A 14970-nucleotide genomic window follows, 5' to 3' on the forward strand; every position below is an offset into this window, starting at 1 on the left:
AAAAAAAAAAAAAAAAAAAAAAGTTTCAATTTCAAATTTCACCAAGTTTCCCAAGCTGGCCTTTGATTTCACTCTGTAGCACAAGGTCCTTTTCAGTTGTTTCCAATCCTCCTGCCTCAGCCTTCCAGAGACGAGCAAGGATTACACACTTGTGCTATGAAAGCCACCAGGCCAGGTTCCACACGGCCTTTCCTGTCTGTCTGGTTTGACCGCTCTGTGCACTTACGGGCCCCACCCAGGGAGGCTCCTCCTGGCTCCTCCTTCCAGAGTCAAGGGTACTGCGCCTCAGCATCTAATAACTGGCTGTGTCTTAGGACCAGGGCCCAGGGACCCAGAACACCCAACACTGCTGGGTGTCAGCTCCTGGAGACTGTGGGCCAACCTTTCCCTGGTTGTATTTCCACTGGCAGGGATCTAGGCGTCCACTGTCTTCAGTGTGTCTCTCTGTGGCACACACTCCCAGATCAGCCTCAAGTCTTCGACATGGATCACTTCTGCCCTGCTTGCACACACACACACACACACACACACATACACACATACACACTTCCATTATAATAAAATGAGAGCAAGAGCCTCTCTCGCCCACTCCAGCACTCTCTCCCGACTGGTTCCCCATGCAAGTCACTCGTCCTTTGTCTCCACCACACTTAGCAGGAGTCATCTCAGCATTTGGGGTTTCAGCACTGGCAGGGCTTTTTTTTTTTTTTGAGACAGGGTTTTCTCTATGTGTAGCCCCTGGCTGTCCTGGAACTCACTCTGTAGACCAGGCTGTCCTCCAACTCAGAGCTCTGCCTACCTCGACCTCCTGAGTGGTGGGATAATTAAAACTGTGCGCCACTGCCGCCTGGCAAGCCGTCTTATTGTCTATGGTTCCGCACCTCATCTGAGAGCTGACTCAACTCCCTCACATCCCTCCATCTCTACGGGGAGCCATATTGGAGATGTATGGCAGTTTCCATCCTGTCTCTGAGATCTTGAGTTCCCAAAGGAATGACCTAAGTAGAAGTGTTCAGTTTAGTCCCTTGCTGGCTGGTGGTGGCGCACACCTTTAATCTCAGCTCTCCGGAGGCAGATCTCTGTGAGTTCGAGGCCAGCCTGGTCTACGAAGTGAGTCCAGGACAGCCCAGGCTACATAGAGAAACCCTGTCTTGAAACCATCCTCCCCCAAAAGAAAGAAAAACCAAAAAAAAAGAATATTTATTGTTCTTGCAGAAGACCTGGATTGGATTCCCAGCACCCGCATGGCAGCTCACAAGCATCTATAACTCTAGGCCCAGGGAATATGATGTCCTCTTCTGACCTTTGAAGGCACCGGGCATGTGTGCCATACATGCACATGCATGCAGGTGAACATCCAGATGCATAAAAGAATACAACAAAGAGCCGGGCAGTGGTGGCGCATGCCTTTAATCCCAGCACTCGGGAGGCAGAGGCAGGCGGATCGCTGTGAGTTCGAGGCCAGCCTGGTCTACAAAGTGACTCCAGGACAGCCAAGGCTAACACAGAGACACCTTGTCTCAAAAAAACAAAAACAAAACAAAACAAAACGTCAGGTTAAAATAAATAAAATAAAAATAAAAATTGATCAGGTGTCATGGTGCATCCAGTACCTAAGGGAGCAAAGGCACGTAGACCTCTGTGTGCTCCAGGCCAGCCAGGGCTACATCGGGAGACCCTGACTCCAAACACAACAAAATAAAACAATCCACACATTGAGTAGAAAATGCATGGAAAAGAAAAATCAAGACAGGGAAAAATGAAGTGTTTGTTTGTTTAATGTTGACTTCCCTAATCTGATCTCAGTGTCTTTTCCCACCAGCTGTCCCCTGTCTGCGTGCCTTTCTCAGGAACTACCCTAACCCTTGTCCTAGATGGTTTCTTCCTCCCTGGCCTCAGCCTGTCCCTTCTGCCCTATCAAGGGCCTCACACAATCAACTCCTGAACCCTCCACCAGGCTCGTCCACCTGGGCCCTGACTTAGCCTCAGTGGCACTGGAGTTTGGGGCCTCCTTCCCTGCCTATGCACTTGACCTTCCTTCTTGTCTGACTGAGTGGTTAGCCCTTCATGATGGCTCCCCAGGGTCCAGTGCAAACGTGTTAGCCTGCATTGGGTGCCTCTTACAAGCTGGATCTTAACTCTATCCACCCATCCCCTTTATGCCTTACACGCACGCGCGCGTGCACACACACATGCACACACACACACGCACACGCACGCAAAACCTCTAACGTGGGAAGTCTTTCTTCGCTCTCACGTGCCTGTAGGTATGTCCCATTTCCGAATGCCCTGAGTCCAGCCTGTCAGCTTCTCCAGGGTTCCATCAGCGGGTGGGGGAGGGGGCCCCAGCCTGGCACCCCACCCCACCCCACCCCCTCCATTCCAGCCTGAGACTCCAGGGTCTCTAACAACAGAATTTTGTTCCACTCAGCAACGCTGGAACCCATTCAGGGGGGCCTAAGCCCCCTCATCCCAAGCCAGGAGGGCTTTGGGGGGAGGGGTGGAGCCCCTGGGAGACTCACCGTGTGGCCAAGGGGGTCAAAGGGGTACCAGGGAGGCAGGGGCTGACCTCACAGGGAGAGGTACAAGTGTGGTTATCTTCCCTCCGCTGGAAGGGCTGAGGGTGGGGGCGGTGCCGTCGCCAGGGCAGGAGGAGGTCTAGGCAAAGGGGGGGGGGGGGCCAGTGATTCAGATAAAGGCAGGCAAAGCAGCCAGGGCACCATGGCTACCATCCAGTCAGAGACTGACTGTTACGACATCATTGAGGTACTGGGCAAGGGCACTTTCGGAGAGGTGGCCAAGGGCTGGCGTCGGAGTACAGGGGAAATGGTGGCCATCAAGATCCTGAAGAACGACGCTTACCGGAGCCGCATCATCAAGAACGAGCTAAAGCTGCTGCGCTGCGTCCGAGGCCTGGACCCCGACGAGGCCCATGTCATCCGCTTCCTTGAGTTCTTCCACGACGCCCTCAAGTTCTACCTGGTCTTCGAGCTGCTGGAGCAGAACCTCTTCGAGTTTCAGAGGGAGCACAATTTCGCGCCCCTTCCTGCCCGCCACATCCGCACCGTCACACTGCAGGTCCTCAGGGCGCTGGCCCGGCTCAAGGAGCTGGCCATCATCCACGCCGACCTCAAGCCTGAGAACATTATGCTGGTGGACCAGACTCGCTGTCCCTTCCGGGTAAAGGTGAGTGAGGCTGCCCGCCAAACAGCTCCTGCGCTCACACCTGCGTCCCCGACAGGTCAGTCCCATGACGCAGTTCCGAGGAGGGGGGGTTCCCTGATTCCTGAGCTGCCTCTCCTCGCTGATGCCCTGCAACCTGCCCTCCGCATCTCAAGTCTTTTTTTGTTTGGTTTCGTTATTGTGGCACAGGCTGGCCTCGAACTCTCCGTGTAGGTGACAATGACTTGAACTCATGACCTATCTGCCTCCACTGTCCCAGGTGCTAGGTTTGCTGGTATGTGTCACCACAGCCAGCTCGTTTTGAGGTGTTTTGTGGGTTCTTTCTTTCTTTTCTTCTTCTTCTTCTTCTTCTTCTTCTTCTTCTTCTTCTTCTTCTTCTTCTTCTCTTCTTCTTTCTTCTTCTTCTTCTTCTTCTTCTTCTTCTTCTTCTTCTTCTTCTTCTTTTGCTTTTTCGAGACAGGGTTTCTCTATGTAGCCTTGCCTGTCCTGGGCTTCCTTTGTAGACCAGGCTGGTCTTGAACTCACAGCGATCCTCCTGCTTCTGCCTCCCAAGTGCTGGGATTAAAGGTGTGCGCCACCATGCCCGGCTTGTGTTTTGTGGGGTTTGTTGTTGTTGTTTGCTTTGTTTTGTTTTGTTTTGTTTTGATTTGGTTTTTGGTTTTTGAAGACAGGGTTTCTCTGTGTAGCTTTGATTGTCCTGGGCTCAATTTATAGACCAGGCTGGTCTTGAACTCACAGCGCTAGGCTGAGTAAATCTTGAAGGGAGGGGCCGTGGAAGGAGGAGAGATTCCAGGTGGAAGGGTCAGACAGTACAAAGGTCCTGAGGCAGGCTATGTGGCGTGTAAGTATGCTAGCAACACAGGGAAGCTCTGTGGAGCTGACATAGAGTGGATGGACCAAAGAGGCAAGAAATGACATTAAGAAGATGGGGGAGGGCAGAGTGTGGTGGCACACACTTTTAATCCCAGCACTCGGGAGGCAGAGGCAGGCGGATCGCTGTGAGTTCGAGGCCAGCCTGGTCTACAAAGCGAGTCCAGGACGGCCAAGGCTACACAGAGAAACCCTGTCTTGAAAAACCAGAAAACAAACACCAAACAAAGAAGCTGGGGGCAGGGTTGTACAGCTCCTCGTAGGCACAGTCAAGACTGGTTTTACTTTGGAGTTTTTTCTTTTTAAAATATTTATTATGTATACAGTGTTGCACCTGCGTGTGCACCTGCAGGCCAGAAGAGGGCGCCAGCTCTCATTATAGATGGCTGTGAGCCACCATGTGATTGCCAGGAATTGAACTCAGGATCTCTGGAAGGACAGTCAGTGCCCTTAACTGCTGAGCCATCTCTCCAGCCCAGAATCTTTTCTAATACTGGGTCTTCCAATGTATATCCCTGGCTGGCCTTGAACTTCCTGTGTAGACCAGGAGGGCTTCAAACTCTTGGGAGATCCTCCACTGGGTCAAAGGCACACACCAACACATTGGGCTTACAGTGGGATTCAGAGCTGAAGGGTGCGTGCTCTAACTTAGGCGTTCATTCTGGGGGAGGTGGTGGGGGGAGGGGGCCTAGGACCAAGAAGGCAGATGGAGTGATCCAAGTAGGAGGAGTCACAGGAGAAGAGATGCAACTGGGGATAGGGCTGGAGAGATGGCTTGGAGGTTAAGAGCACTGGCTGCTCTTCCAGGGGTCCTGAGTTCAATTCCCAGCAACCACATGGTGGCTCACAACCATCTATAATGTGATCTGATGCCCTCTTCTGGCCTGCACGTGCACTGCATACATAATAATAAATAAATCTTTAAAAAAAAAGAGAGAGAGACAGACGTGCAACTGGGATATGTATGAATTCTGGGCAGATTTTGGAGCTAGTGAGAGAGAGAAGGGGCAGGGCTGGGGAGATGCTGGTGGCACTGGGGGGGGTGCAGGGGGGTACCCATTCAGCAAACAGGAGGAACTCAGTTCAGATCGCTTAGCAGACACATAAAGAGTCAGGTTTGGTTCTGGGCATGGTGATGCACCCCTGGGAGGCAGGCCAGCCTGGTCTACAAAGCCAGGGCTACACACAGAGAAACCCTGTCTTGGGGAGGAGGGAAGGACTATTGCCAAGCAGTGGTGGCGCATGCCTTTTAGTCCCAGCACTCAGGAAGCAGAGGCAGGTGGATCACTGTGAGTTCGAGGCCAGCATGGTCTCCAGAGTTAGTTCCAGGACAGCCAGGGCTACACAAGAAAACCTGTCTTCAACACTCGGGAGGCAGAGGCAGGAGGATTGCTGTGAGTTCAAGGCCAGCCTGGTCTACAAAGCAAGTCCAGGACAGCCAAGGCTACACAGAGAGACCCTGTCTTGAAACCTCCCCGCCCCCCAAAAAAAACCTGTCTTGGAGGAGGGGTAAAGCCAGGTGTGGCAGCACACCTGTAATGTTGGTATAGGGGAGGTAGAGGCAGGAGGCTTCCTGGAGCTTGCTGGCCAGCCAGTCTAGCCAATCAGCAAGCTCCACGTTCAATGAGGGGATCTTGTATCAAAATACAAGGCAAAGAGGAACAGAGAAAGGCATCTGATGCTAGCTACTGACACACACACAAGCATATGCACACAAACAGGCAAAGTTTAGAAAAAGAAGTGTCCAGCAAGCAAGTATATATGCATATTCATACATTAAATAAAGAAGCGTCCAGCGAAATGGCTCAGCCAATCAACGCACTTGCTGCAAAATGGCTCAGCCAATCAGTGCACTTGATGCAAAATGGCTCAGCCAATCAATGCACTTGATGCCAAGCCTAAGGACATGAGTTATCCTCTGACCTCTGCACATCTACCTTAAATTAATTACGTCTGCACCTGCATATTTCTCCCCTTAAATTAATTAAGCTCAAAAAAGAAAAAGTGTGAGGGAGAGCTAGGCGTGGTGGCAGACACCTATAGTTCTAGCATTGCAGAGTTAGAGGTTGGCGGATTAAAAGTTCCAGGTCGTCCTTGGCTGTGTAGCAAGTCCAAGGCCAGTCTACACTACTTGAGACCCTGTTTTTTTTTAATAGTTTTTTGAGATAGGGTTTCCCTGTGTAGCCTTGGCTGTCCTGGACTCGCTTTGTAGACTAGGCTGGCCTCGAACTCACAGCGATCCACCTGCCTCTGCCTCCCGAGTGCTGGGATTAAAGGCGTGCGCCACCACGCCCGGCATTGAGACCCTGTTTTAAAGAATGACTAAATAAATAAAAAGGATGGGCATGGTGGTGTGTGCCTTTAATCCCAGCACTTGGGAGGCAGAGGCAGGCAGATCTCCGGGAGTTCGAGGCCAGCCTGGTCTACAGAGCGAGTCCAGGGCAGCCAAGGCTACACAGGGAAACCCTGTCTCGATAAACAAAACAAAACAAAACAAACAAACAAATAGTGTAAGAGAGGGAGCGAGTACTCAGCTGGGACCAGAGTCTGGTGGCCTAGGCAACTGCAAGCTAAGGTGGTTGTATCCTCTGTTCCTGCCCTGAGTGAGAAGCTAAGGGGTCTCCTCTGCGTCCTGGTCCCACGTCTCCTGCGGAACCTCTGTCTGTGCCTCTTCAACCCTCTGTGCCTCCTCTGCCTGCTTATGTGTCAGCAGGAGTCTGGTAATGCTGACAGCACCCAAGGGCGGGGCTGGACCAAAGCTGCCGTCATTATGTCCCCAGTTTCTCCCAGCAGCTCCACGCTGATTGTTAGAGACATACACAGGAAGACACAGACAGGTATTTCTGCCCTGAGGGATGGAAGGACAGTGAGGCAAGAAGAGAGATCTCTGTGACCTACCAGGGCTTAAACAGCATCTGGGGGTCACTGGCACTGGCAGTGTTTTCAGAACGAAGGGGCCCACACAAAGACTGGCTCAATGCCCCAGTGTCACTCATGTTCTCAGCGGAGGGGGACTAATAAGGATTTCACGATTGACCTTGTGTGCGAGGAAGGTGAGGGGTGGCTGAGTGCAAAGCAGAGAGACCGGGCCTGAGCTGAGTCACGGGGATTCACAGTGAAACTGGCAGAGCGCCACCTGGTGGCAGGGAAAAGAAAACAGTTCGTGCCTATGGCCTGCGGGTTACCAAGTGTCTGTCACAGGCTGAGGGCCTTCAGGGTGTTGACAGTGCCTGCCAGTGAAGACTATAGACAGTTTGGCTTTCAAGGCGGTGCCTTTCCAGTCCATAACACAGAAACAAAGACAGAGACGCTGGGAGATGAAAGATTACCTGAAGGGGCAGTTGGAGGGAGGGAGGGAGGGAGACAGCAACAGAGACAGCCAGCCACTGGGCGCAGTGGCACACACCTTTATTATTTATGTTTGCTTGTTTTTTGGTTTATTTGGTTTGTTTATTTTTTGGATGAACTTACAGCGATCCATACACCTTTAATCCCAGCAGGTGGATCTCTGAGTTTGAGACTAGCCTGGTCTACAGAGTGAGTTCCAGGACAGCCAAGACTAGATAGAGAAACCCTGTCTTGAAAGAGAGAGAGAGAGAGAGACAGAGACAGAGACAGAGACAGAGGGAGGGAGGGAGAGATGAATGGAGGGATGGAGAGAGAGACAGAGAGACAGAGACAGACACAGAGAGAAACAGAGACAGAGAGCCACAGACAGGAGCCAGACCTGGTGATGCAGCCCTATAATCCAGCTACTTAAATTGCTGGCTGAGGATTATGTTTTCAAGGCCTGTGCCAGCATAAAAAGTGAAGGCCCAGCGTGGTGGTACACACCTGTGATCTCAGGACTTTACATGTGAAGTCTGGAGGGTCCGGAGTTCAAAGTCACCCTAGACTACACAAGGAGTAATAAGCCAGTCTGGGATATATGAAACCCCACGACAAAAAATCCTAGTGTTGTGCTCAGCCGGATGGCACATGCCTGTAATCCCAGCATTCAGGAGGCAGAGGCAGGTGGATCACTGTGAGTTTAAGGCCAGCCTGTCTACAGAGTGAGTCCTAGGACAGCCAGTGATATGTAGAGAGGCCCTGTCTCCAACTAAATAAACACACAAAACAAAATTTAACACCTAAACACTAAGTGGCTAACTAACTAAGTTTTTTAAAGGTCCATGAGCTGGCTAGACTGAGGCTCAGTGTTTAACTGCCTAGACTGCTCTTGCAGAGGACCCATGTTTTGTTTCCTAGCAACCTTACTGGACAACCCACAACTACCTGTAAATCCAGCTCCAGGGGTGCTGGGCAGTGGTGGCACATGCCTCTAATCCCAGCACTCAGGAGGCAGAGGCAGGAGGATTGTTGTGAGTTCAAGACCAGCCTAGTCTACAAAGCGAGTCCAGGGCTACACAGAGAGACCCTGTCTCGAAAAACAAAAACAACAACAGAACCCAGCTCCAGGGGCATCTGACTCATCTGGTCTCAGAGGATTGCAACACTCCTGTGTGTGTGCATTCCTGAGGACAACACACACACACACATGCATACACACACACACACACACACACACACACACATAGAACAAAAGTAAACCTAATAACTCTTACAAAACAACAACAACAAAAACAACAACACCAGGCGTGGTGGCATACACCTTTGATCCCAGCACTCGGGAGGCAGAGGCAGGTGGATCGCTGTGAGTTCGAGGCCAGCCTGGTCTACAAAGTGAGTCCAGGACAGTTAAGGCTACACAGAGAAACCCTGTCTCGAAAAACCAAAATAAAATAAAATAAAAACAATAACAGTAGTAGGACTTTTACCCAGTATACATGAGACCTTAAGTTTAGTCTCCGGTACCATGAAAGGCAGACATGCAAATGAAAGAAGGAAAATAACCACTGGTCTCAAACACCTACTTGCTTATTGTCCACTCTTCCCTGGGCCCTACAATGTGCCAGGCACTGTTCCAGGTCTCAAGAGACACAGCCTTGAAAGAAATACAAAGCTCCTTTTCTCATGACTCTGGAATTCTATTTTTTTTTTTTTTTTTCTGAGACATGGTCTCTCTGTGTAGCCCTGGCTGTCCTGAACTCGCTTTGTAGACCAGGCTGGCCTCAAACTCACAACAATCCACCTGCCTCTGCTTCCTGAGTGCCACACCACACCTGGCCCTATTTTTTTTTTTTTAATTTAGTCTGTTTTTTTGTGTGAGTGCCTGCGCATCGATGTATGGTACTCTAGGAAGCCAGAAGAAGCCTTTGGATCCCCTGGAACTAGGTGTGAGCTGTCGCGTGGGTGTTGGGAACCAAACCTAGGTCCTCTGCAAGGGCAGCCGGTGCTCTTAACCACTGAGCCATCTCTCAGTCCCAGTGGGCTAAGTGCTTGCTGCATACACACAGAAGATCGTAAACTCAGGTCGCCAGCACACCCATAAAAGCTCAGTTGCCCAGCTATCTTGCTAAAATAGTGAGTTTCAGGTTCAGTGAGAGACCCTGCCTCAAACAACAGGGTAGGGTGACAGAGGGAAACGCAACATAGACCTCTGACCTCCGCACATGCCCAAGTGGGTGATGACCCCACCCATACATGCCTGTAACCCCCTACCCCAACACACACATATACACACCAAACTATATACACAAGTGAAATATATAGTATGTGAAATGTTAAAATTATAGCCGGCAGCCGGGCGCTGGTGGCGCACGCCTTTAATCCCAGCACTTGAGAGACAGAGGTAGGTGGGTCTCTGTGAGTTCGAGGCCAGCCTGGTCTACAGAGTGAGTCCAGGACAGCCAAGCCTACACAGAGAAACCCTGTCTGGAAAAACAAAAATAAAAACAAAAACAAAACAAAACAAAACAAAAACTAACCAAAAACTAAAGCAGTTATGGGAGGTAACTTGTCTACTATGTTCCTGGCCCTGCAGTGCAGAGGGGGGGGCGGAGAGTCCCAACTGTTACAGGCACAAGTTCAAGTACAGAAAATCAGAGACATAGAGTCAGACCCAACACCTACTCCAGAAAGCAATAGCTAGAGAACAGAGAGGGATATTCACAAAAAAGGCAATCTCAGGGCTGGCAAGATGGCTCAGTGGTTGAGAGCACTGTGGCTGCTCTTCCAGAGGTCCTGAGTTCAATTCCCAGCAACCCACATGGTGGCTCACAACCATCTACAGTGTCACCTGATGCCCTCTGCTGGTGTGCAGGAGTTTATGCAGGTAGAGCACTGTATACATAATAAATAAATAAATATTATAAATAAGCAAATAAATAAAAAGGAAGTCTCGAAGGTACAGAGCTAGGCAGACTCAGGAGAAATGCAGGGGTGAATCCCAGAGGGGGCCCAGTTCGGTCCTTCCCACCACGCCACCCCCACCCAACCCACCCTGTATCCCGTACCCTCGGCCCTCCACAGGTGATCGACTTCGGCTCGGCCAGCATCTTCAGTGAGGTGCGCTACGTCAAGGAGCCGTACATTCAGTCCCGCTTCTACAGGGCCCCAGAGATCCTACTGGGACTTCCCTTCTGTGAGAAGGTGGACGTGTGGTCTCTGGGCTGCGTCATGGCGGAGCTGCACCTGGGCTGGCCCCTCTACCCAGGCAACAACGAGTATGACCAAGTGCGCTACATCTGCGAGACCCAGGGCTTGCCCAAGCCCCACCTGCTGCACGCCGCCCGCAAGGCTCACCACTTCTTCAAGCGCAACCCTCACCCTGATGCCACCAACCCCTGGCAGCTGAAGTCCTCTGCGGACTACCTAGCGGAGACCAAGGTATGAGGGGGAGCCTGCAGAGTGAAGAGAATCCGTGCTGGGGACGCGCGCGCGCGCGTGCGCGCTGGGGGTGGCGCAGGGGTTGGGGCAGCTGCCATATTACAACTAGGTTTAGACCTTGGGGAGGACCAGTAACTTGACAAGTTGCTTGTCAGATTGGGGTAGGCCAATAAATCTGGTGGGACAGCACAACTGAAGGTCACAGCCACGTCTCTGGGCTGGACGGTAGGTCTAGGCGAAGTGTGGAGCCTGGGTTAGGTGACCAGAGCACCAAAGAACAGAATCACGTGGCAGCAGAGGAGCTATGAAATTGGGCATCGAGGATTGGTATGAAAAGTCAACTAAAGCAGCTTCCAGTCAGATCGTGAGGTGGACACAGCAGAATTCAGGGGGAACCCTACTTGGCTTCCACAGCCCCGAGTTTAGGTACATGTCCACCTGGTGACCCCCACCCACACCCCCCACACCCCCGCCCCGTGTCCCACCAGGTACGCCCCCTGGAGCGCCGCAAGTACATGCTCAAATCCTTGGACCAGATCGAGACGGTGAACGGCGGCGGGGCTGTGAGTCGTTTGAGTTTCCCGGACCGCGAGGCACTGGCGGAACACGCAGACCTCAAGTGCATGGTGGAGCTAATGAAACGCATGCTCACGTGGGAGTCTCACGAACGCATCAGTCCCAGCGCCGCGCTGCGACACCCCTTCGTGTCTATGCAGCAGCTGCGCAGCGCCCACGAGGCCACCCGCTACTACCAGCTGTCGCTGCGTAGCTGTCGGCTGTCCCTGCAAGTGGATGGCAAGCCACCCCCACCTGTCATAGCCAGCGCAGAGGACGGGCCTCCCTACTACCGCCTGGCTGAGGAGGAGGAGACTGTAGGCCTGGGTGGTGTAGCGGGCGGTGGGTCCCTCTTCAGGGAGGAGAAGGCTCCGGGAGTGCAGAGAACCATTGATCAGCTCGATGTCCTGAGTCTGCAGGAGGCCAGAAGGGGCCTGTGGAGCGACACCCGGGCCGACATGGTCTCTGACATGTTGGCCCCACTCAAAGTAGCCAATACCAGCCATAGGGTCCCCGATTCGGGCCCGGAGCCCATCCTAGCCTTCTATGGCAGCCGCTTGACTGGCCGCCATAAGGCCCGCAAGGCCCCTGCAGGCTCCAAATCTGACCCCAACTTCAGTAACCTCATCCGGCTGAGCCAGGCCTCAACAGAGGATGCTGGACCTTGTCCGGGAAGTGGCTGGGAGGAAGGAGAAGGCCGAGGGGCCTCCACAGAGCCGTCTGTCATCCCACAACGGGAAGGAGATGGGCCCAGCATCAAAGACAGGATCATGGATACTGAGGTAAGTGGGGTTTAGAGACTGGTACCCAGAGCTTAGTATAGCTGGTACACAGAAAAGAAAGCCCTGTTTCCTGTAACTGAAGCACTTTTGTCATCTCACCCCAGGCCCTAAATTTCAGTAAACACTGACATCCTACACAAGGTAACAAGGCTCGGCTTACACTAATACCCTCGGGACAGGACAAGGCTTATACTAACTCTAAGGCTGGGACAGAAAATAGGTACCTGGTGATGGACCTCGTAAGGAACAGGTAAAGTGATAAGTGGTATGGCTAATTAACTGTCATCCGAGGAAGCTGAGACGGGAGAGTCACCTCAAGGTCAAATCCACTTTTGGCCATCATAAGATCCTATCTCAAAAACAAACAAGCAAGCAAGCAAGCAAATAACAAGCCCCTCCCTACAAAGGGCTGCAGATTTAATTCTGCAGTAGAGTTCCTGTGTACATCCTCCAGTGAGAGGCTGGGGATTCGCTTTCAGTGGCGGCAGGTACAGTGCTTACCTACAGTCCAATGTGACGGTCGGGATGTAATTTAGCAGTAGATTATTTGCCTAGAATCCCCCAGTGAGGGGCTGGGGGCGTGGCTCAGTGGTAGAGCCCCTGCCTAGAATCCCCCAGTGAGGGGCTGGGGGTGTGGCTCAGTGGTAGAGCACCTGCCTAGAATCCCCCAGTGAGGGGCTGGGGGTGTGGCTCAGTGGTAGAGCCCCTGCCTAGGATCCCCCAGTGAGGGGCTGGGGGCGTGGCTCAGTGGTAGAGCCCCTGCCTAGAATCCCCCAGTGAGGGGCTGGGGGTGTGGCTCAGTGGTAGAGCCCCTGCCTAGAAATCCCCAGTGAGGGCTGGGGGCGTGGCTCAGTGGTAGAGCCCCTGCCTAGGATCTCCCAGTGAGGGGCTGGGGGCGTGGCTCAGTGGTAAAGCCCCTGCCTAGAATCCCCCAGTGAGGGGCTGGGGGCGTGGCTCAGTGGTAGATCCCCTGCCTAGACTCCCCCAGTGAGGGGCTGGGGGCGTGGCTCAGTGGTAGATCCCCTGCCTAGAATCCCCCAGTGAGGAGCTGGGGGTGTGGCTCAGTGGTAGATCCCCTGCCTAGAATCCCCCAGTGAGGGGCTGGGGGCGTGGCTCAGTGGTAGAGCTCCTGCCTAGGATCCCCCAGTGAGGGGCTGGGGGTGTGGCTCAGTGGTAGAGCCCCTGCCTAGAATCCCCCAGTGAGAGGCTGGGGGCGTGGCCCAGAGGCCGAGCATTTTCCTGGTCGGCCCTGGCATCCGTCCCTAACACCTATTTCCATGTGGGAAGGCCTGCATGGGGCATGAGTGCCTTCACGCCTGCTTACCCCTCCCCGGAGACAGGCACGCACCTCAGCAGGTACCCATACTTCTTGCCGATGCTCCTCTCTCTTGCCCTCCACAGAGGTCGGGCCCTGAGCTCTTCGATCCTGGCAGCTGTCCTGGGGAGTGGTTGAGTGAGCAAGAACGGACCCTGGAGGGCATCCGGGGGTCCCGAGCTCAAGGGCTCCCAGCTCGCCACGCCCACCCGCACGGGCCACCCAGGACCGCCAGCTTTCTGCAGCATGTTGGAGGGCACCACTGATGGGGGGAGCCCCCTCCCCCTATTATTTCCTGGGGTCTGAGCTAGCAGGACTGGCACTCCCTCTTGATCTGAAAATGGCTCCTTAGAGCCATCCTCTGAACCTACAGATTATTCTTACAGAAAAATAGCTACCCAGAATGTTCCTATTTCCCCTGCCCTACATGTTGGAGGTCTTTAGGGTCCAGCCCAGGGCCGCCTCGCCCCTCGCCCAGACCAGTGAGTCAGGAAGAGGGGTGCACCCCACTGGCCGCTGAGCACGCCTGGGTCTGCCTGCCTCTGTGTATTGCAATAAATAACTGTTCCAAACCGTGGTCCTGCCTGTTACTAGTGGGTGAACCTGCACCACCCATATGGGGGCCCCCTTGGCACCTAGGGCCTCCATCTGTTAGACTGTGACTAGGTAGCCACTGGCCTAAGCCAGAGGCCCAGATACTATGGTACCGGAAGGGAAAAGCTGTGTTGGGCACAGTAAGCTGTTCCCTAAATACACTAAATAAAACCTGGCATGGTAGAGTGGGTTTATAATTCCAAGCACTCAGAAGAAGACTGAGAGCCTGGGGTTGTGGTGGCGCACGCCTTTAATCCCAGCATTCGGGAGGCAGAGGCAGGCGGGTCGCTGTGAGTTGGAGGCCAGCCTGGTCTACAAAGCGAGTCCAGGATAATCAAGGCTACACAGAGAAACCCTGTCTCGAAAAACAAAAAGAAAGGAAAAAAAAAAAAAAAAAAAAAAAAAAAAAAAAAGACTGCAACAGGATAAGAATTACAAGTCTGGGCTTATAGTGAGACCAAGTTTGGCCCCTTGGGACTCTACCCTTAGAATGATCTCTGTGTTGGACACGTGTCCACCTGAGTTTGCCAAGCATTGGTCCTGTATATCTGGGATGGGCTTAGCACGTTTGCTCACCCACCATCAGGGCATCCTAAGTGTAAACACACTGGTAGGAATCAATTCAGACCCTCGCACATGCTCTGTCTCTAACATTTAGGCATGCTCTGATGTTCAGCTATGCCGCCCCGCCCCCATCAGCAGTGGCTCCGCCCATGCTGCAGAGCATGCGCAGTACAATTTATGCTGGTTATAGGTATGCTTGGCCAATACCTGCCAGTGTGGTCACACGCTTCATGCCCAGCCCATGCCAGCCTTGTGTGTATTGCATGCTGTCCCCACAGGAATTCTCTGCCACCCGTCCCCTAACCAACATCCCACCCACCTCACAGCACTCAGTTAAGC

The 14970-nt window shown here is 52.9% G+C and overlaps 1 protein-coding gene across 1 annotated transcript; it reads left to right on the forward strand.

Moving 5' to 3' along the window:
• The first annotated feature begins 2721 nt into the window (after window positions 1-2721).
• On the forward strand, window positions 2722-13739 carry Hipk4 (homeodomain interacting protein kinase 4). The gene is made up of 4 exons (XM_051162664.1): window positions 2722-3186; window positions 10465-10821; window positions 11310-12158; window positions 13560-13739. Exons 1-4 carry the CDS (start codon window positions 2722-2724, stop codon window positions 13737-13739), a joined length of 1851 nt encoding a protein of 616 aa, XP_051018621.1.
• The last annotated feature ends 1231 nt before the right edge of the window (window positions 13740-14970 follow it).

This window comes from Acomys russatus, chromosome 19 (assembly GCF_903995435.1).
Source record: "Acomys russatus chromosome 19, mAcoRus1.1, whole genome shotgun sequence".
Taxonomy (NCBI): domain Eukaryota; kingdom Metazoa; phylum Chordata; class Mammalia; order Rodentia; family Muridae; genus Acomys; species Acomys russatus.

Bases quoted from the DNA above. Each gene is read 5' to 3' on its own strand.
- Hipk4 (XM_051162664.1), top strand. From the start codon at position 2,722: ATGGCTACCATCCAGTCAGAGACTGACTGTTACGACATCATTGAGGTA. The intron at 10,822-11,309 runs GTATGAGGGGGA...GTGTCCCACCAG, and splicing joins ACTACCTAGCGGAGACCAAG to GTACGCCCCCTGGAGCGCCG. The intron at 12,159-13,559 runs GTAAGTGGGGTT...TGCCCTCCACAG, and splicing joins ACAGGATCATGGATACTGAG to AGGTCGGGCCCTGAGCTCTT.